Source organism: Seriola lalandi, unplaced genomic scaffold (genome assembly GCF_002814215.2).
Source record: "Seriola lalandi dorsalis isolate HSWRI2012SDOR001 ecotype SW California unplaced genomic scaffold, Sedor1 jcf7180002054570, whole genome shotgun sequence".
In the NCBI taxonomy this organism is placed as follows: Eukaryota; Metazoa; Chordata; class Actinopteri; order Carangiformes; family Carangidae; genus Seriola; species Seriola lalandi.
In genome coordinates, this window is record NW_019525123.1 from 433,522 (window position 1) to 457,522 (window position 24,001).

General features: G+C 38.6%; 1 protein-coding gene across 1 annotated transcript in view; it reads right to left on the minus strand.

Annotated features, from left to right (window-relative positions):
- The window catches only part of flt1 (fms related receptor tyrosine kinase 1), a 40,455-nt gene that overhangs the window by 6,318 nt on the left and 10,136 nt on the right, over positions 1-24,001 (minus strand). The window contains exons 5-17 of the mRNA XM_023416957.2: positions 23,521-23,686; positions 23,250-23,386; positions 21,880-22,051; positions 21,550-21,667; positions 20,997-21,166; positions 20,728-20,875; positions 14,390-14,513; positions 13,791-13,899; positions 5,181-5,489; positions 2,193-2,339; positions 1,972-2,103; positions 734-840; positions 267-402 (exon numbers count right to left, since the gene is read on the minus strand). Coding sequence (XP_023272725.2) covers positions 267-402; positions 734-840; positions 1,972-2,103; positions 2,193-2,339; positions 5,181-5,489; positions 13,791-13,899; positions 14,390-14,513; positions 20,728-20,875; positions 20,997-21,166; positions 21,550-21,667; positions 21,880-22,051; positions 23,250-23,386; positions 23,521-23,686 — 1,975 coding nt within the window. The remainder of the gene's footprint in view (positions 1-266; positions 403-733; positions 841-1,971; positions 2,104-2,192; positions 2,340-5,180; positions 5,490-13,790; positions 13,900-14,389; positions 14,514-20,727; positions 20,876-20,996; positions 21,167-21,549; positions 21,668-21,879; positions 22,052-23,249; positions 23,387-23,520; positions 23,687-24,001) is intronic.

Here is a 24,001-nt window from a genome sequence, read left to right on the forward strand (position 1 = left end):
CTCCCCCCCCTCCCCCACTGGAGTTGATTAGCTCCCCACAGACAACACAGACACAAAGTCTGATTAATGGAATGAGAGTCACTCCCAATAATAGTCTGATAAGACCTATGAGAAAGTCCTCGTATCAGTTAAGTGATCTTATACACCCCCCCTCTCTCTCCCATCGTTAGATTACCCAAAATCCTCCCAGTTTCATATCACAGTCAAAGACTGTCATGCTAATGTTATCAATTTCTGCATTTAAATTTGAAAGAAAAGAAATGTACCTAATTTGAGTCGCTCCCGAGGGAACTCCCATTGGTTGGGGTCATATTGTAATCTCTCACACTGCTCCTCTATTGGCCCCTCTCCTGTGTCCAGAATGATTGACAGGTACTCTGGCTTGGTGTTTGAGGTGTTGGGCTTAAACAGATAAACAAAATAAAAAAATATTAAATATTTAAAGTAGAAGTTGCTCTGGGACATTCACATTGTATGCAATTAAATTCATAGGCTCAATCACTAAGCAACCGTGTGTTTCGAAAAATGGTTCATGTGAATGTTTTAGCTTCTCTGCCTAAATTATTCATATTTATCAGACATACTTATTATATGATTATTAATACATGTTCCAGGTTATGTTAAACAGAGTATACACGTGACAAGACAATAAAGTCTAATCTAATCCATTCTAATCTGTTCAGCATTAAAACTTTTATATGGGCAAAAATGAATAACAATATTTTCCTCTCACCTGTTTCAGTTTCCGTATGAAGAGTGTGAGCAAAAGCCAGAAGAGAGTGGCCACCACGCAGGTACAGGTGAGAGTGGGAATTTCCAAAAACGAGGATTCTGAGGCACCTGCACACAAACAAGCACACACAAAGAAACACACACGTTAAAGCTTCATTAGCTTTAATATTTCATTAGATTACATTTAGTTATTGAACACAAATTGCCCCGGAATAAGCTGCACGGGTGTAAGAATGTTGTTCCGTTCACACCACATCACAGATTTCTTTTATTATATTTGCTGTTTTTTATTTGATATTTGTATTAATCTATTTGGTTTTGATCAATTGATTTGATTGTGTCTTTCCTAAATACAGCTCTGAGATTGAAATGCGGTTTGGAATTCAACTGGAATTAAACTGAGAGAAAGAAATCACAGAAAAATACTTAATTATAACTACAGTATATAATTTTACTTTACTCAAGTTTTCTCCATGCTTCCAAGTGGGGGCACTGCGTTTTCACTGTTGCACCATATTCCACAAACAGTATCATCTATCCTCCTAATTAAATCACATTAAATTTTTTTTTTTCTTTTTTTAAAGGGGAGATGTAGAAATGCCCAGCTCAGTGCAACGCGGAGCTTTTCTGAGATGCAGGCCGGACCCTTCCGCAGGAAATAAAAACGGGAGACAGTTTCCTTCCTGACTCATCAGAATACAACAACACACACACACACACACACACACACACACACACACACACACACACACACACACACACAAACAGCCCCTCCTCCCTCCAGAACCAGACTGGGGAGCACGTCCACCACCTCTGCCAGGGAGCAGTGCTCAGTCTGGGGGGGTAGAACCAGCCTGTCCCCCCTGTCTCCACCAGACACATGAGTGTGTGTGTGTGTGTGTGTGTGTGTGTGTGTGTGTGTGTGTGTGTGTGTGTGTGTGTGTGTATGAATGTGGTGAATGAGTAAAATTGAACAAAAGCAATGTGTTTGCCACATTGGGATTATGATAGCACATACTTAGTTTATTAATCATCTTCCATTAATAGAGCTGAAACGTTACACCTCAACGTATAAATACTACATCCATGAAAACAACTATACAGCTACTTATAGAACTGAGAACAATGAACATTCAGACATACCCATATATGGAGGTGCCCCATCTTCAGGTCTGAGATCACCACAGCCAATCAAAGGCCGAGGTGCTTGAAAAACACAATTGGTTTACAGCTACTTACTGTTGACCCATATGTAGGCAGAGCTCTCTGCAGATCCCCTCTCATTGGTGGCCTGGCACGTATACAGACCCTGGTCCTCCACTGTGATTCGGTCAATATGGAGGGTCCCATCTTCTGGTGATATGACGATACCTTGCAGACGGTGGCAAATAAACTTTTACACACCAGATTACAGCTGCAAGTTACATGTTTGTGGTCTTTTTTTCTAATTCATTTTTTACCTGATCCCTGTGACAGAGTATGTTCGTCTTTGTACCATGTGATGACAGGGGTCGGGATGCCTTGAGATGGACAGCTAAGGGTCACTGAACTGCTAACGTTGACAGTACAATCTGTCAAATTATTATGCAGCAGCGGAGGCTCCAGAACTGAAAGGAGACACACAAACACGCTATGAATAGTAGAATGCTGAAGTATGAGTGTGTATTAGTACAGTGCTAAAGCAGTGTGAATCAGTACATTTATGAGCCGCTTTGCTCGAGTATTTATATTTTATGCTTTTTTTTTTATATAGAAAAATTGCACTTTTTACTCATACTACAATTTTTGACACAGTTATAGTTATTACTACAATACATTTATTATTTTAGATATACAACAGTATATAAAGTAGTTAGAATGATCCATCGATCCACTTTGATCAATTTCAACATGAATCATATACAGTATTATAGTAATATAATAATATAAAGCGGTGGGAGAGAACATTCTGCACAATAAGTCCTTTTATTTTTGATACTTAAAACTTACACTAACTGATTTTTCTGGTCATTTAAAGGCGGTGAACACAACACTGACATATGAGCAGCTCTTAAATTGATACGGAGAGCTTGTTTGCAAACAGCCTCTTATTTACACATCCAGCAGATATGGAGCAACATTAACATTCATCTGGAATCCTTTTTCTGTTCAACTGCCAATTTAAGTCCTATATTTACTTTCCTTTTTACTTTTGGTTTTTGCTTCCACATCCACAAAGACCTGAGGGAAACTGACCTCTTTAGAAGATAAATGTTCAACTATGTTCACTGAAACAGCTGCCGGCTGCGGTCCAAAAACAGTGATAAGAGCGAAACTAAAGCGTTTAACTTGCTGCTGGGAAACCAAAACAATGTGGAAAAATGCTCTGCATGGATAACTGCAGAATCAGGTGATAAATCAATGGGCATCCATCACTACAAGAAACACCTTTCACATTACAAAACTGTTACATTGTTATTATAATACTTTATATTATAGCCTTTAATGACATTTTGCTGCTAATAGTCTATATTTACTTTAACTTTAACAAGTAAAACTTTGAATAGAAGACTTTACTTATGACTGAGTACATTTTACATGGTGGTATTTCAACTATTTCTACTTGAGTAAAAGATTTAAACTAGATAAACTAAGATCAGTGTTCACAATTGTCTCAGTACAGTTGTAGCTATTTATAGACAAACAGAGATCTCTGATGAAGTGAAATCAGTGCTGCTTTCTCCACAGTTTGCTGGACCGGTGCCACTTTCGCACAGCAATTCTGCGCTGGTAGTTACACATTTCTGTGGCCTTGGGTTCAACCTGTGAGTCAGCTGACATTTGGGCCCAGAAAAACTCCACAATGCAATCCCATTTCTAAAAAGACAAAACAATGTTGTATTTCATCATGTGGACATTACGGGCCCATGAGTGCACACAATGAGTTGTAGCTTTTATGTTTCCCTCTCATGGACTATAATTACACTACAAATCTCATACACTATAATTAGATCAGATGACTCCTGATTCCGTGGAGCTCTCCATGTTTTAATTTTCCCCCATTCCCCCTCTTTTTCTCTAGTTCCCTCACTTGTTTCTCTCTGGTCACCCTGTCTCTCTAGTAATTCCTTTGTGGGGGTCCCGAGGGAGGAAGTTGTCGTGTTGAGCCCTGATTGTATAGAGAACAGCAGTAAAAGACATGAAGAAAAGTCACTTAACCAAGGCGACTGATTGTTGTTTCCCCTATCTTCCTCCTGGACAACAATTGATGATTGTCCGCGGGGGCTGGGGCCTGACAGTGTCTGATTGGCTGATTGTTCCTCCGGCCTTGTGTAGGGGCCTGTAAATGTGGCATTGTGGGAAGTGCCATTGTGTGCTCTTCCTCCAGACAAGAGCTCATTCCCACGTGAAAGAGGTGCTGAGCTGGAGCGCAAGAGCAAAGGCAGGGTGGGGCCCCAGGAAGCTGAGGGGACCCAATTCCCAAGAAGCAAGACCTCTGTGAGAGAGTGTGGGTGTTTGTTTGTTTGTATGTATGTGCAACATATGTGCACAGAAAACATCAAGAGGCAGAGAATATGGTGTGATTAACTCTCTTTAAGTTAGTAATGAACAATATTAATATAAAATACTTAATGTGCATGTGCACAGCTACACATTCAAGGCCCCTGACAACAATTCAGTTGGAGCCCCCAGACAATAAGTATCGCTAATCTGTGGCATTTTAGAGAGCTTCTGTTCAGCACTGGGTCCCCTGAATCATTCAGCCTCTGTTTCTGTTTCAGTTCTTGAAAACCAGGATTTGTATGGAGGTAAAGGAAGGCCATAAAGATGTGAATTAATGAGCAATTGAATACCTAATTGTGAAATTTAAATAGCACTGAATTTATTGCAGTGAAATATTTATACCATTTATCTGAATTCATGTGGCTTGAATTCTCCTCTAGACTTGGTTTTAATTAAATAAAAAAATTAATTAATTTTTTTCTTGTAGGTTTCAGTAAGTTAGATAGAAAATTAAAAACGACTTTATTCAGGGTTCTCAGATTAAATTATCGAATTCAAGATGAGGAATTCAAACTTGAACATCTGGGATACCAGAAATCTTTCAGATCTCTGTCCTCTAATTCCTGTAAGTCAAATGATCTGAGAAAAAAAAGACTGGAGACTGGAAATCCCTGAACACTTTAAATTTTATCTGAATTTGTGACCTTGAGAAAAAAAAGGCACATTTTGGGACTGCAAATTGACACTCAAACCATAATGTACATAAGAGGGATGGTTGTCAAAGTAAAACACACTGTGCAGACAACAAGGTAAAAACATGATCCAAAATTGCTTGAAATCAATGAAATGATAGATACACAGGTGTAATTATTCTTTTTTTTTTTTTTAAGTTCAACCAACAATGTTCTGATCATAGAGATTGAAGATGAGAATGAAGAGGAGATGAAAAAGTTGAGATTACTCACTTGTGACATCCACCTGTGTGTCCAGATGTGTCTCCTGTCCAGTCACGAGGTGGCGGGCGGAGCATCTGTAGGCTCCAGAGTCTCTGGCTGTCAGGTTGCTGAGCAACAGGACCAGAGAGTTAGAGAACTCCCCTGATGTGAGCTGCTGACTGCTTAGGGCAGGGCTGCTGGATTGGACATCCTCTGTGTCATTCACTCGTTGCCATGACATCGTGGTGTACAGGTACTTATTGGCTACACAGGTGAGATGGAGGTCCCCGCCCTCTCTTGGTTCCTCCCGCTGGTTTACACTGAAGCCTCCTGGGACGTCTGAGAGGAACCAGAAGAAATGAAGAAATGGATTGTTAGGAAAAAGAGGTAGGGAGCGGGACCATGAACAATATATAAACCTTCACTGATCTCCAGTTTGATGAATAAGCCTTCTCAGTTTCCCGACATGTGAGTCAGGATCCTGCCTGCAGCCTGAAACATACACTTTAAGACCTGATTCCACCGAACCTCCATTTTTTGTAACCTTTGATGACAATGTTGAATGGCTATTGTGGGTAAAAGCAGGTAGTGGAATACAGTGAAAAGCCTTTTTATTTACTTTAGCCATTCGAAACTTCCCGTGGAAACGGCTCGAGAGTTTCCTGATGGCAGATAGTGTTTATCTTTCCCGAACACCCCAAGGCCTCCCGAAATAAAGCGGACCTGCCAGTCCAAGGAAGTGCGCTGCATGGGGAAGTGGAACGATAAGAGCCCCAGTTTCCTGTTTCGCTATTGCTCACACACTAACAGCTCAGCACAGCCTTGTGCGCAGATACATACACATTCGTGCACAACACAAACAACCTTAACCTGTAGGCTTAGTTACAAATCTAACCCAACATCAAAGGTACACACCTGCAAGATACAGTATGTACACAATGCATGTTCATAACTTTGTTCTGGCAAGTATTTAACCTACATTAAGATACAGGTTGAAATACTTGTCCTTCTGATGTGCCATATAACAGATTTCCAGATGTTCAGAAATTTCCATAATACTGGATTTAAAACATCCAGTTTAGTTCTTACACCTGAACTCTGAACTCTATTTCACATCTTTCCTCAAAAAATGATAAAATTTGTGATCAAAAAACACTTAAGGCAGTAAAAAGTTTCAGTATTTCTTCAATATATAACTAACAATGCAATATAAGGATGCAGTATATTGCAATACACTGACGGAACCAGCTGCTGTACCGTCACTACAGGTCCAGTCTAGACTCAAGTTCGAGCTCTGAGGTCTGTTAGTCTGGAGCTTAACACACACTGCACTGACCTTGCTGGTGTGTCTCTTTGTTCTCTGACACAGCGCCTCCTGTCATACTAACAGTGAAATAATCTCAGCACAGTAGTAAGACTTCATCCAAGGCCGGCCCAAGGAATAAGTGAACTAAGCGGCTGCTTTGGGCCCCCCTGTGGCCACCAGGGGGCCCCCAAGAGTGCTTGAAAAGGCCCACTATATATATATATATATATATATATGTAGGTAGTAGAATGCTGGCCCTAGTATATACAAGGGGCCAGCATTCTACCACCTACAGGCTCCATGAACATCATATATAATTACATTGTTTGGGATCTCAAGCAGTGGAAAAAATAGGTAAGTGCTACTGAACTTTGCTTGGAAGCTGTATGGTAGTTTTAATCTTCATTTATTTATCTATTTATTTGAAAGCTAAAACAGATTATCAGATAAATGTAGGCGTAGTGAAGTAAAAAAGACATCATACAGTATAGAGAAGCATTGGTAACTATCCAATTGCCAATTAATGTTTTTTCATGTCGTTATATTATGCATTGATTTATTTAGTGCTGCTGCACATCTCCTATCCAAATTGAAAGTTTTCTCTGGGATATAGTGGTGAAATACAACAATATAGATATCTATTTTAACACATTTCTAAATTCGACAAAATCGACGCGGCACCTCCTGAAGCACCTGGCACACACCCCCATACCAATGGCAATCAGCTGCATCTGGAGACGGTGTGCACTCTACTGCCAAGAGCGGTTGTTGCTGTTCTCTCTTAGATTTATTGGATTGATTTTTTTTATACTGTATGTCGGTGTTTGCATTTTCCAATTGTTCTACCTGGAGATGACGAACAAGTTCTTTGGGACCAGTGTGGCTGGACTGCACAGAAGCCGGCAGCCCTGTTGAGATTTATTAAATTCCTTATTCTTTATCAACAATGAGTGTGGCTGTTGCTTATTACTATTAGCCTATAGGCTTACTATTTACAAAATCAAGACCTAGTTTATATTCACTAAATAAAGTTTGTGAAGTGGCTGCATCTGTTGGTATAGGCTCAGTAAGGTTGCTAGCAGGAGTAAAAAAAAAAAAAATCCCATGACAGAGGTCACCACGAATACTATGACATTTTTTGCCTTACTATACTATGACGTTTTATGCCTTATCGTACTTTGAAGTCTTCATTGTTTAATGTATGATGATAAATATGGGGAGACAAAATAGTACACTGGTTAGAACTGGTGCTTTGTGGAGTGTGAATGTTCTCCCTGAACCCATGTTGGTTCCGAAGCCTGAGGACATGCAAAATAGGTTAATTGACAACCCTAACTGACATTTTCATGCCTTACTATACAATGACATTATTATGCCTTACTATATGACAATTTTTTTTTTTTTTTAATATATGATGACATATATGTGGAGAAACAATAGTACACTGGTTAGAACTGTTGCTTCGCAACGAGAAGGTTGTGAGTTTAATCCCAAGCTGAGAAATTTCTTAATGGAGTTCATATGATCTCTCAGTGCCCACGTTGGTTCTCGTCACCAAAGACAGGCACAATAGGTTAATTGGCAACCTTAACTGACGTTTTGATGCTTTACTATGCTATAACGTTTTTTGGCATTTTCATGCCATACTATACTATGACATTTTTGGAAATTTTATGCTCTACTATACTATGACATTATTATGCCTTACTATACGGTGAACATAGGTTCTCTTGTGCGAAGACATGCATAATAAGCTAATTGGCAACCCTAACTGATGTTTTCATTCTATGACATTTTTTTCGTTTTTTGTTTAGAAAATTTATGCCTTTCTATACTATGACTTTTTCTGACATTTTATGCCATACTATACTGTGACGTTTTTTGGAAATTTATGCCATACTATACTATGACGTTTTTTTAGATTTTTAGGCCTTACTATACTATGATGTTTTTTGACATTTTATGCCATATTATACTATGACGTTTTTTTTTTTAGATTTTTAGGCCATACTATACTATGACGTTTTTTGAAAATTTATGCCATACTATACTATGACGTTTTTGTGCCATACTATACTGTGACATTTTTTTTTACATTTTTAGGCCTTACTATACTTCGATGTCTTGATGCTTTAATATGATGTGCTATACAGGGAGAAACAATAGCACGCTGTTTAGAATTGTTGCTTTGCAATATTAAGGTTGTGAGTTCAATCCCAGGCTGAGTAATTTCTTTATAGAGTTTGTATGTTCTCCCAGTGCGCACATAGGTTCTCTTGTGCGAAGACATGCATAATAAGCTAATTGGCAACCCTAACTGATGTTTTCATTCTATGACATTTTTTTCGTTTTTTGTTTAGAAAATTTATGCCTTTCTATACTATGACTTTTTCTGACATTTTATGCCATACTATACTATGACGTTTTTTTGACATTTTATGCCATACTATACTATGACATTTTTTGACATTATTATGCCATACTATACTATGACGTTTTTAAACCTTTTTATGCCATACTATACTATGACGTTTTTTGAAAATTTATGCTATACTATACTATGACGTTTTTATGACATTTTATGCCTTACTATACTATGACGTTTTTTGAAAATTTATGCCTTACTATACTATGACGTTTTTTGACATTTTTATGCCATACTATACTATGACGTTTTTTGACTTTTTATGCCATACTATACTATGACGTTTTTTTGATATTTTATGCCATACTATACTATGATGTTTTTTGACATTTTTATGCCATACTATACTGTGACGTTTTTTGGAAATTTATGCCATACTATACTATGACGTTTTTTGAGATTTTATGCCATACTATACTATGATGTTTTTTGATATTTTATGCCATACTATATTATGATGTTTTTTGACATTTTATGCCATACTATACTATGACGTTTTTTTAAATTTTATGCCATACTATACTATGATGTTTTTTGACATTTTATGCCAAGCTAAACTATGACCTTTTTGCGCATTTTTTGGCCATGTTTGGGGAGAAACAATAGTACAGTGGTTAGCACTGATGTTTGCAATAGGAAGGTCATGAGTTCAATCCCAAACTGAGAAATTTCTTTGTGAAGTTTGTGTGTTCTCCCAGTGCCCATATCGCTTCTTATCTCCAAAGACATGCAGAATAGGTCAATTGGCAACGCTAACTGGTGTTTTTTGAAATTTTTAGGCCTTACTATACTATGACGTTTTTTGAAATTTAATGTTATACTATATTATGATGTTTTTTGACATTTTATGCCAGACTATACTATGACGTTTTTTGACTTTTTATGCCATACTATACTATGATGTTTTTTTAGATTTTTATGCCATACTATACTATGATGTTTTTTGACATTTTAGGCCATACTATACTATGACATTTTCTGACATTTTATGCCATAGTATAGTATGGCGTTTTTTGAAAATTTATGCCTTACTATACTAAGACGTTTTTTCAACATTTTATGCCATACTATACTATGACATTTTCTGACATTTAATGCTATACTATACTATGACATTTTCTGACATTTAATGCCATAGTATAGTATGGCGTTTTTTGACATTTTATGCCATACTATACTATGGCGTTTTTTGACATTTTATGCCATACTATACTATGATGTTTTTTTACATTTTATGCCATACTATACTATGACGTTTTTGAAAATTTATGCCATACTATACTATGACGTTTTTTTTAGATTTTTAGGCCTTACTATACTATGACGTTTTTTGAAATTTAATGTTATACTATATTATGATGTTTTTTGACATTTTATGCCAGACTATACTATGACGTTTTTTGACTTTTTATGCCATACTATACTATGATGGGTTTTTTTTAGATTTTTAGGCCATACTATACTATGACGTTTTTTGAAAATTTATGCCATACTATACTATGACGTTTTTGTGCCATACTATACTGTGACATTTTTTTTTTACATTTTTAGGCCTTACTATACTTCGATGTCTTGATGCTTTAATATGATGTGCTATACAGGGAGAAACAATAGCACACTGTTTAGAACTGTTGCTTTGTAATAAGAAGGTTGTGAGTTCAATCCCAGGCTGAGTAATTTCTTTGTAGAGTTTGTATGTTCTCCCAGTGCGCACATAGGTTCTCTTGTGCGAAGACATGCATAATAAGCTAATTGGCAACCCTAACTGATGTTTTCATTCTATGACATTTTTTGAAATTTTTATGCCATACTATACTATGACTTTTTTAAAAATGTTATGCCAAGCTAAACTATGACATTTTTGGGCATTTTTTGGACATATCTGGGGAGAGACAATAGTACAGTGGTTAGCACTGTTGCTTTGCAATAGGAAGGTCATGAGTTCAATCCCAAACTAAGGAATTTCTTTGTGGAGTTTGTGTGTTCTCCCAGTGCCCATATGGCTTCTTATCTCCAAAGACATGCAGAATAGGTCAATTGGCAACGCTAACTGGTGTTTTTTGAAATTTTTTTGCCGTACTATACTATGACATTTTTGGGCATTTTCATGCCATGTTATACTATGATGTTTTTAAACCTTTTAATACAATACTATACTATGATGTTTTTTGACATTTTATGCCATAGTATAGTATGACGTTTTTTTGACATTTTATGCCATAGTATAGTATGGCGTTTTTTTTAAATTTAGGCCTTACTATACCATGACGTTTTTTGACATTTTATGCCATATTATACTATGACGTTTTATTAACATTTTATGCCATACTATACTATGACGTTTTTTGACATTTTATGCCATACTATACTATGATGGTTTTTTTTTTGATTTTTAGGCCTTACTATACTATGATGTTTTTTGACATTTTATGCCATACTATACTATGACGTTTTTTGACATTTTATGCCATACTATACTATGATGGTTTTTTTTTTGATTTTTATGCCATACTATACTATGACGTTTTTTGACTTTTTATGCCATACTATACTATGACGTATTTTGACTTTTTATGCCATACTATACTATGATGGTTTTTTTTTAGATTTTTAGGCCTTTACTATACTATGATGCTTTTTGACATTTTATGCCATAATATACTATGACGTTTTTTGAAAATTTATGCCATACTATACTATGACGTTTTTTGAAAATTTATGCCATACTATACTATGATGTTTTTTTTTTAGATTTTTAGGCCTTATTATAGTATGACATTTTTTGACATTTTATGCCATACTATAACGTTTTTTGAAAATTTATGCCATACTATACTGTGACATTTTTTTTTTTACATTTTTAGGCCTTGCTATACTTTGATGTCTTCATGCTTTAATATGATGTGCTATACAGGGAGAAACAATAGCACACGGTTTAGAACTGTTACTTTGCAATAATAAGGTTGTGAGTTCAATCCCAGGCTGAGTAATTTCTTTGTAGAAAGTATACTATACTTTGAGGTGTTTTGACATTTTATGCCATACTATAATATGACGTTTTTTGAAATTTTTATGCCTTACTATACTATGACGTTTTCAAACCTTTTTGTCATACTATACTTTGACGTTTTTAAACCTTTTTATTCCATACTATACTATGACGTCTTCTTGCTTAATATGATGAGATGTATGGGGAGAGTCAATAGTACACTGGTTAGAACTGCTCCTTTGCAATAAGAAAGTTGTGAGTTCAATCCCAGGCTGAGATATATTTTTGTAGAGTTTGTATGTTCTCCCTGTGTGCGTGTAGGTTTTGTTGTGCGAAGACATGCATGATAAGTCAATTGTCAACCCTAACTGATGTTTTCATTCTATGATGTTTTTTGATATTTTTTTGCCATACTATACTATGACGTTTTTAAATTTTATGCCATACTATACTCTGACGTTTTTTGACATTATTATGCAATACTATACTGTGACGTGTTTTGACATTTTATGCCATACGATACATGAGGTTTTTTTTTAATTTTATACTATGACGTTTTTTTTAAATTTCATGCCATACTATACCATGACATTTTTGGTCATTTTCATGCCATGCTATACTATGATGTTTTTAAACCTTTTAATGCAATATTATACTATGATGTTTTTTGAAATGTTTATGCCTTACTATACTATGACGTTTTCTGAAATTTTATGCCATACTATACTATGACGTTTTTTGAAATATTTTTAGGCCTTACTATACTTTGATGTCGCGATGCTTTAATATGACATGCTATATGGGGATAAACAATGGTTAGAGCTGTTGCTTTGCAATAAGAAGGTTGTGAGTTCAATCCCAGGGTGAGAAGTTTCTTTGTAGAGTTTGTATGTTCTCCCAGTGCGCACGTAGGTTCTCTTGTGCGAAGACATGCCCAATAAGCTAATTGGCAACCCTAACTGATGTTTTCATTGTATGATGTTTTTTGACATTTTTATGCTATACTGTATTATGACGTTTTATGTCAAACTACAGTACAACATTTTTATGCTTTACTATACTACAATATTTTTTTACATTATTATGCTTTGACCTATGACAAAGCATCAAGTGGGTCAGCTGTTGAAAAAACAATGACAGAGAGAAGACTGAAACTAGTTATTTTAAGAAAGAGGATACTGAGGAGTGAAAGGGTGACTTATTCTATAATTTTAATAAAGAATTATAATAAAAAAATATATATTATGTCATAAAAAGGTCAAAAAACGTCATAGTATAGTATGGCATAACATTTCAAAATCAGCATAGTATAGTAAGGCATAAAAATGTCAAAAAACATCAGTTAGGGTTGCCAGTTGACCTATTGTGCATGTCTTTGGAGATGAGAGACGACATGGGCACTGGGAGAACATATAAACTCCACAACGAAATTTCTCAGCCCGGGATTGAACTCAGAACCTTCTTGCCATGTGCCAAACTATACTATGACGTTTTTGACATTTCTATGCCATACTATACTACATTTAATCTCAGGTTGAAAAATTTCGTAGTGGAGTTTTTTATGCTTTGCTATACTATGATGTTTTTTATAGTGTGACATTTCCAGATATTTTTATGCCTTACTATACTATAATGTTTCTTGACATTATTATGCCTTGACCTATGACAAAGCATCAAGTGGGTCAGCTGTTGTGAGAGAAGCAATGACAGATGACAGAAATAAGAATGAAACTAGTTATTTTAAGAAAGAGGATATTGAGGAGTGAAAGGTTGGCTATGAAACTTAAAATCATTTTTTCTTTTACTTTCATTTTTTTTAAGATTTGAAAAAAAAAATTCCCAGATGTCGACAAGAGAGGGACAAAGAAAAAAAGAAAAAGTTATATATCTGAGGATATGATTGATTTTGTGTTGGATCACCTGTGATGTAGAAGTGGATATCTAGCTGGTCTTTGCCTGCAGAGTTGGAGGCAATGCAGCGATACACTCCAGACACAAAGGCCTCTGCCACAGTCAGGACCCCCACTGTCTATGGAGAGCACAAACATCCGCATGAACAAACCAGCTCTTAGCACACTATGCAACACACACACACACACACACGCATGCACGAACATTCATCAGGCTCATTACCTCTGCCACTGATGGCAGGAATCATATTTTCCATTGGCCCACTGAGTGGACAATAGGAGTCTCTGAGCCAGACCTCCTGCCCACTTCCAACACAGTAGGCAGCTCGACATGCAAACTGTTAACAGTATTAATTTAGGTGTGTGTGTGTGTGTGTGTGTGTGTGTGTGTGTGTGTCTGTGTGTGTGTGTCAGAGAGAGAGAGAGAGAGAGAGAGAGTGGAATTGGAGTGGAGTTAAAGACTCTGCTGATAATTGCAACTAAAATCTTTTTCCACAGTTGTACCTTTGAGTTTATTTCAGAGTGCTGTTGTGGTGACTGAAAAAATCTGTTACTAACCAATCATGGCTCCTCTGTCAGTCACAGTGTGTATCCCAGTGCTTTACCTACCTTTTTTTTCCCCTGAAGAACTTCCTGTCTGTGAGTAACACTCAGGATGTGGTTGTGTGTGGACGTGGCGGGGAGACTCTCTGTCACAGGGCGCCATAGGGAGGACGATGTTGGACACACACACCTTGAGGGAGGAGGATGCGGAGAGGGACAGGGATTCAGCTGTGTTGACACAAGTCATTTTACACAGCTTCCAGGTGTGTGTGTGTGTGTGTGTGTGTGTGTGTGTGTGTGTGTGTGTGTGTTTTTCACAGCGGTGCTCCGCAAGAGGAAGACAAGAACACCAGGGAAACGCCTTGATCGTTGCTGCTTGATCTTATCTCCATCGTCATTCATATAACCATCATCATCACCAATCCATTTTTATCAATAGCATCACATCCTCTTTCCCAGTCTAACAGGCTGACAATAGTGGATCTTTGCAGTGCTATGTAATGCTGGATTGTTCATTTATGGAGGATGCAGAGGTGGTATTGTCATCCTGTGGATCAGCTTCCTCCCATTCTTAACAAATCATCCCACATCTCCAGGACTCGAGTTCCTGTCCCTGTCAATGACTCTCACAAGTCTAAATCAATAGATTACACACCAGTGGAGCTGTGGGAACTGGAGCTTATGCAATATGCTCTGTGACTTATTTACTCACATCTCCTTAAGATGAAAAAACTGAAATTGCACAGGAGCTGGGAAGGGACCTCAAAACACAATCAATGCTTGATCAGTAAAAAGGTGCATTAGAGGAGATGAAGATGCACTAGATATTTTATCTACTTACTATCTCTCAAAACAGTTATTCAGTACTGCTGAAATATTCAAGTATATTTGATCTAATTTGGGTTTGAATCAGCCTTTTCCTGTAAATGTAATGTAATGAAGAAGTAGCAAGATCATCTACATCTACATACAGTATGTATATATATATATACTGTATATATATATATATATATAAACATATATATATGTTTATATATAAACATATATATACTGTGTTTTAAACAATTGGTCAATCAATGCTGATATTCTCAAGATTTAGAAAAAAAACTGTGTAATCAGATTGATGCAACCAATGATTAGTTTTAATTAGTCACTAAACTATTGATTATTTTATTAATTATTCAACAAGTAATTAAGTCAGTTAAGTAGCCTAATGGAAAATGCCCATTACAGTAAGTTTTGTTTTCAGGTATCTCACTTTGTCTGAGAGAAAAATCAAATACCGTAAAGTATCGCGAATCCTCACACTTAAGCATTGTTTTTGACTGCAGTGGCCCAGGCTAAAATGATTAAATATATTTTTGAGTAATAGTTACTTAAATTGTTTAAGTAGAAAGAAATTCTGGGCTAACTCATGTCATACCACTCTGAAAAAATACTGTTGCATGTAAAAGTCCTACGTTATTATATAATCTACATGTATGTCATATTATTGGAATATTACTATCATTTTTATTATTAATTGATATTACTTTACTTTAAATAAGGCATTACTTTTATTCTATCTATCTATGGAGGAGAATAATGGAGGCAGATCTCATGATCCAAAGAATTCAGTTTCATTATTTAGACATCACCCATTTTCGTCATTGTAAACGATCATTTCCACAGTGTTCATTGATCCTCTGCCTGTTTATGGATGTGTCACTGCCTCTCTCTGCTCGCTGTCTCTGTCTGTATCCCTGCCGTCATCCTTCTCTGTCTGTCCTGATCTCCTCCCTGAGGTTGATTCCTCTCTGCTCCTTGATTGCCCTTCCTCTTGGCATCTAGATAATATGGAACCCACCCTGTGCATGACAGTTTGAGCCTGACACACACACACACACATACACGCACGGATGCCCACGCGTACACACACACACACACACACACACACACACACACACACACACACGTCACACACACACACACACGTCACACACGTACACATGACAACCATCAGACAGGTTGCGCCACCTAGCACTCCCATTCTTCCCGGGAAAAGCTTTCTCAATCAAAATGACACACATATGATTAGTTACATGGATGTAGGGACATAAACGTGGTTAGACACAGAAAATGAACACGTGCACACACACACACAGTCACACCACAGCCACATTCACACAGTGTGTGCCTGTCAACAGGGTGAGCAGCTGCCTGGAAATATGAATGAACTGCTCCAAGTTGTGTATCAGTGGGGGTCATCTCCTGCCTTTTCTTCCTGTCCTCTTTCTCCGCCTAAAATACACTTGTATACTGTCCCTGTCCGTTCCTGTCTCTACCCCAAAATAACCAGAGCTGTATAAAGCAATACACAAATATAAGCAAAGTTTAATGCAAAAACACAAACAACTGATACAACACTTCAGTACATCTTAACAGATTCATACAAAGTTGGCAAATATTGTCATTCGTCATATGTAAGTTAGTTGTATAAAATTATTAAATATTAGATTCATATATTACTCATAGAACATCTGTATACAAGGAATGGATCACATTGGGAGACACCCGTAGAATGGGACATGAACACACACGCACACACACACACACACACACACACACACACACACGCTCACACAGATATTCTTGCACAAGCATGCACATGCTTATGCCAGCTTTACACACACACACACACGCACACACACACACACACACACACACAGAAATGGACTTTACTAAGCACTCATTCTCTTAAAATGGCTTGTAGTATCAAACACACATCTAGATTTTTTAATTAATTTTCAATACAAAGACAAAAGGGCTGTTATACTGACATCATTTGACACACAAACAGAAGACATTTTGACATGGGATGACATAATATGACAGAGGGCAGTCATAGTCTCTGGTCTGTGGAGACTTCCTACATGGTAGGCGTCTGCTGACCTTCAGTCTTTTAATAGAGAACTGTAGGCATCCCATAGTGAACAACACAAAGCTTGTCCTCTCTCTTGTTTCGCCCGTCCATGGTGAGCACATTTGACCTTCTACCGGTGGCTAAAAATCGGAACAGAAACTCACAGCTTTTGTGGATGTCAGAATCAGATCAGGGCTTGAGACAGGCACGGTTCATGCACCCATTATAGTACCACTCTAGGACACAAAAAACAAGCAAAGCAGCTCCAGAAATGTGGCTGGTGGATGGATGGAATTGCACTTCTTCTGGCTCAAAATGTCTGTGAAATGTAAAAAAGCATAAACAACTACAGGATGGCTAGGTGCGAGGGGAGGGCTGAAATGAAGGGAAATGAAGGAAATAAATAAATAAATGATCAGTAAAGCAGGTGTCCTTGTATCCTTAGTGATGTGGCTTATTTTTCTCCTTGTTTCCTGTGAGTCCTGGTCTTCACTGCTCAGCAGTGTTCCAAGTCACTTTCCTCACTTTCCACACCAGTATAGCAAGCACAGGATCATCACTTAGGATCACTGGTTATGTCACTGAGGGTTCTGGCTACTGTGCAGAAGCACTGATGAGTGTGTGGAGGGGGTGGGCTCCAGGGTAGGAGGCGATGGGGAGTTGTTCTTCTGTAAAGGTGGAGGATGCTGGGTTGGGGTGGAGGGCAGAGCTGGTGAGGGAAGGGGTAGGAAAGGTATGTGTCAGGGGCAGCAGAGATGGGGGAAGGGGTGGGGGGGCTCTCAAGAATAGATCAAGCTCTTGAGGAAGCGGACTGTGCCACGTTTGAAGACGAAGGGACAATCACGCTGCTGGGAAGCGTCTCACATCGGAGAGGAAGCCAAACAACGAGAGGAAAAGCGCTCTGATTTTCGCACAGGAAGCCCAGTGCGCCTCCTGCCCGGGCCAGATAAGAGCGCTGTGGTTCCCAGGGCCAGACCGAGGAGTGGACCCAGGACCCAGGCGTGAGGCCCCCCATCAGCCTGGCCCAGCCTGGTCCACTGTCCCTGGGCCTCCTCCAGCGCGGCGTCAGGCTCGCGGTGCAGCCGGGCTGCAAAGAACAAGGGCCTAGTGAGGATCCAGCCAAAAACTGGTCTAAAGAAACACACTCAAGACACTGAAGCAGAACCAGAACTAGAACCAGAACCAGAACAGAGCTTTACAAAGGACCATATGTCCACCAGGGTAAGACGTTACTTCAAGACCCCTTATTCAGCATTTATAAACATTTAATAGTTTATACCACACTATAATGTAGTTGTACGAAGCTGTAAGGACAGCTTTAAGTATTTACTTTATTTTCAACAATTAAAGCTTCTCCTGCGAGACATATTTCATTCTATTACAACTGTGCTTTACTATATCGTCATTAATTATCTGCTCTGTATCTGTACAGCAGCCTACACTTGTGGGTGCCAAAAGGACTATTTAGGATAATTATAGATAGTTAGAGTTGTTCATCAATACATTAGTAAACAAATGTTATAAACCAAGTATATCCTGCTTATGAATGCTAAATAGAGGGACTTAAAGTAAAGTAATAACGTCAGTCAGTACAGAGCCCAATGTAATGTGTTGCAACATTAGTGTGCTTTAAGCTGCAGCTTCCTTGTGCACCTTCTCAGTCTGCAGAAATCTTTTTCTTTTTGTTCGGAGTAGCTGCCTTTTTTTGTTGCGTGTCTGTTTGTTTTTTTTGTTTTTTGTTTTTTTTTATGCCAAAGTGTTTGTGTAATTACTTACAGACTGGAATACATTTCAATTTGCAATCATTCAACTAATTGATCACACATTAGGTGGTACTGAGAAAAATGTTCCTCCATGTGTAGATTGCATGTGACATGATGAAATACAACAAATTTCCCAAAGATATTTGTTTTACCTCAATATCTAAATATATTGTCTGAATATGCAGCAGATAATCTAGGTAACAGGTAACATTTCTGCAGGATGAATAGTGTGTATCACCCTGTCCAGTTTCAGTGTGAAAGTGCCAGCTGGTCAACAACATTGCTCATGTACATTATGTAGATTACACTTGGCATTTGGCAGAGACGGACGGATGAAACCACAGCGAAGGCAACTCGGCATGGCGCCATGTGAGAGTGCCGGGGTTAAGGGTCAAGTACACCGATGATGTCAGTGTGTCTCGTAGGGGGAATAGAGTATGGGCGGCTGCTGTGGTTGCTCTCAGGTAATACTTAACCTTTCTGACTTGGTCATGAGCAACACAATAAGTGTCTGACCTCCAAGAACAACTCAATCAATGTTTCTGCCAAGTGCCTGCTTGAGTACTCATGCGCGCGCGTGTGTGTGCATCACTGGGTTGGGCCATTTCTCATGAGAACTTTATATATAGTGTGTGTGTCAGATATAAGAAAAAGCATCACAGGATGCAGTGTGCAATCACAATAATAAACAGGCCTCTCACCCTGCGTCCTGGACAGGAAATTCATTAAATCATAGCGTTTGATTTGGAAACCAACAAATCGTGACTGAGAGCACGGAACTGGCCTCTATTGAAGTGTGTTTTTTTCTCTGTCCTTTCAAGTCTGAGATACACTGTGTACTGTGTCTGTGAATGTACCAGGCACACACACACACACACACACACACACACACACACACACGCACTGACACATACACACAAAGCACAGACTGCACATTTGTATGCACTTAAACAAACATATGGAAAGGGACACATGGACAGTGAGAGAACAAACATATGGGGAAAGAGTCGTACAAGCAAGCAAACATACAAACACAGACATGATGAAACACACACAAATTGTGGGCGCATATACACACAAATAAACACACACACATTTTCACACATTCCTGCACATGAAAGGCCCCCAAAGGCATCTGTTCTGGTTACAAGAAGGAAACGCTGTCTGAACACATGCTGAAATAGACAAAACATGTCTCGTTTTTCAAAAATCACACACACACACAGACACACACCGCCAGATAACATAAAACAAACATTTTTTTGCACGGGTTTGTAACATATAGTGATATTATTTTTAGCCTTTGCAGTTCAAATAAATACCACGAATGGCCTCAAAAAATTTTTTTTCCCAAATCAACATGTTTTATATTTTTTGCTGGTTTTGCCTTCTGCAGTTTAATTTGATTAAAAATTTAAGTGTGTCAAATCAACCACAAATAATACAGAGAACTCAGTATGGATGTATACTCATGTTTACATGAACTATATTTGACCTGGTGTGAGCTTTGACACATTATGTGCTATTTTGTAAAGAAAGGTTTAAAGGTTTTTATACTATTCAATAGTGAAGTTTACTATAATTCCAGCTGGTATGGTAATATATCCAATATGGTAATACCCTCGGTAATATCCAAGGTGCAAGATATCATGATCTATGGATGGTTTACTGATAATCTTTGAGGCAAAATCTTAATGTGCACACTAGGCTGTATCTTCTGTGTCGTCTGGGCTACTTACAGGCCTTTGGATGGGCAGGGATGCCAGAGCCACTGGATGTGTGGAGGAGGGACTCCATGGGACGTGCAGTGCAGGGCTTGCCTGCTCCCCCGCGGCACAGAGCCTGGGTCCTGCAACGACACCGCTTTCTCCCCTATCTGAGGACTCACTGTGAAACAGAAAAGCCCACACAAACACACAGATACATGAGCAAAGTTTAATCCCTGAAGGGGGGGTGGGGCAGTTAGAGCTGAAGATGGCTGCTGGGGGATTATCTTCTTGTTTCTCACCGTTGACGGCAAGTGTGAGTGTGAGATTCTGGTAGAGTCCGTGTTCCTGGATTCGTACCAGGACAGTGTACTTCCCAGCATCTTCCTCTGCAACATCCCGGATCACCAGGGAATTCCCATCCATGTGGTATCGGGAGCATTGCTCTGCTGCCACCATGCCGTCCTTAAACCTGTCAGAAAAAAATCGAGTTTGGGAAAGTTAGGAATCCCAGTTTTAAGGCTGACCCCCGTGTGACCAAAGTTTAATGAGAGAGAAAACAATTTTGGAATCATAATATTACAGAACGAATAACTGTGATGGCTAAATATGATAAACAATGTATCGGTGCTTAAACAAACATCATCAGGCTTTTCCTATCAAATGGTTCTGAAAGTTTGCCAGAGATTAAAACAGATTTATAAACATGCCTTATTTAGCCAATAACAAAGGGAGGCAAAAAAAAAAAAAAAAAGGGAGTGAAACACTACAGAGGAAACTCTAAACGTGATGAGGTGCGAACACAGAGGCACGGGCTTCTGATCTGAGGGCACAGGGTTCAGTGCGATCTCTTACCAGATGACTTCAGGGGCAGGGAATGCTCTTAGTTTGGGAGAGATTCTGTAAGATTTCTGTCCTGCTTGAGCCTCCATCACAGATCCATGTCTGGGCTTCAGATGGATAAATGGGCGGTCTAGAATTGAAGAATTGCATGGCCACATTCATGTTAGGTTGTGTAATCAAATGGCAAAGTTTGATCATTATTTTGACACCCTTGACAGTGATTCAGAGTCTGTGTCACAAGAAAACCTCAGAATGAAACTCACTTAAGATATAAATATATAAATGAGTAATCTGTACTGTTCCGTGGACGAATATCAGGGAGTTTTATTGGAGGACACTCACCATAGACAGTGACAGTGACTTTCTGTTGCTTGGTTTTTTCACCGCTGGTGACTCGGCATGTGTAGAGCCCTCGGTCTGATCGCTGGAGCTTCGGGATGGTCAGAATACTGTAGAACAACATGTGCGTTCTGTGCTTCAGGAGCCTCTTGGAAGTGAAGCCGGAGTTGTTAATCTGAAGATTAAGTGGGAGAAAAGCCAGACTATTAACACTGAAAGCTCACCTGTGTGTCCTTCAAATTTATTTTTGAAAAGCTGTGAACTCAAAGTGCTGCATCCTTTGACTGAATCTTTGACATTAAAATCAAAATAACTGGAGTAACAAGGCATTCACTCAGTAGCAACACGTATCTTAAGGCTGGTATGTTCATATACTGTATCTGTGTGGATATTTCTTATTACATATAATGATATATGATATTATTCTTAATACATATGATGTTACTTGTACTTTTTGGAATGTTTCTTAGTTTTTATAAGGCATACTTTGTAAAGGGTTAAAATTGTAATAGGACATTAATAAGTGGATTGCCAGGTTATGAATAATACGTCTGGCTGGTGCATATCCTCATCCGGCACCGTTTTAAACGGCCGCGCCCCAGGTGCCTTGGAAGGCACATACCATGAAATCTTTCGGTTTTGGTTCGATCCCAGCCGGGGACCTTTGCTGACGTTTCCCTGTCTGTCTCTACTGTCAAACTATGTGGGAAAAATGCAAATAAGGCCAAATAAATTCATTTAAAAAAGAAGAGAAGAGGAGAAAAACTACTAAATCCATTTATTAACAACTTATTACAATTCATCTCCCCGGACTTGACTAACAGACAGTAAGAAACCCACAGACCTTTAATATTAATGTCAAGTCAGAAGTTATAAATTGTTGCTCTGCAGCATTGTTGTTAAAATTTAACAAGATGCTCTGTAGTTTCTGATGTACAGCCAAACCGTCCACAAATTGAGGAGTATTTGTGATAAGTCCTCCAGTCCAGCAAGTGCACGCATAGAGTTTTATGTAACTAATGATAAAGTCATTAGTTACAAGACATTCACTCCTAATGACATATACCTTATTAGAAAGCGGTAAAGTACTGCGATCACTGCAGATTGATATTAAAGGGAACGTCACATCCAACAATCCTTATCATAATCTCTTATGCTAATGTTTCTACTGACTATTACATGGAGGATGGTTGTTGCTTAAAGGCACGCTGGCAGTCCTAGGCAGGCACCTTTACCAGCCTGCTAGGTTACCATAGAGATATACTGTTCTCTGGGGGGTAACACATTAACACACTCCTGCCCAGTTTCTGTCATAGGTCATCTGTCATTTTAAAACTGTGCTTCTGCGGTCTCCACTTTAGTGCAGGTCTGACCTTTCCAGGGTAGTCCCAGGTGATGTTGACTCTGGTGTTCAACTCCCCAGTGGCAGTGCAGTTCAAGACCAGTCTCTTTCCCTTCAGATCCTGCACAGGACCACTGCTGTTCAGATACACCTCCATGATGTTACTCACTGGGGTGAAGAGAGAGGGAGAAAAAAAGAAATATACAGAAGTCAGAGAGAACTGGGGATTTTCCACTGATATCACTGATACACACCTACATGTTTACATGTGAAGTGTGTACTGCTGCAGAGTGCGTGCTTACCTGGTCTGTGTACAAAGTATTTCTGTGACATGTATGTCACGCCATCGGTGATCGTCTGGCAGAAGAAGAGGCCGATGTAATAGAAGGTGGGAGTTCGGATAGTGAAGCCCTGCTTGCTGTTCCAGATAATGTTCCTCTGGTCTGGACTCAGGCTGTGGTTGGGGAACTGTAGGAAGAGGGAGGAGAACAACACCCATCAAATATTTCACCATCGCTGTGAGAAAAGCAGCTCTGACACATTTCAATTACACTGAGCACATCTGAAATGACACATACCGGACGAAAAATTAGGCAACATCAGAGCCACAGATTACTCATTTTTATACACTATATATATATATAAACTATTAAAATAAATGGGAATAGGGAAGGAATATGGTGATGTGATGGAAAGAAATAGGTACTGATTGCATGTGCATCATTTCCACAGAAAAATAGTCAATGCAGTTCCACAGAAAAATATATCATCTCTGTGACTCTA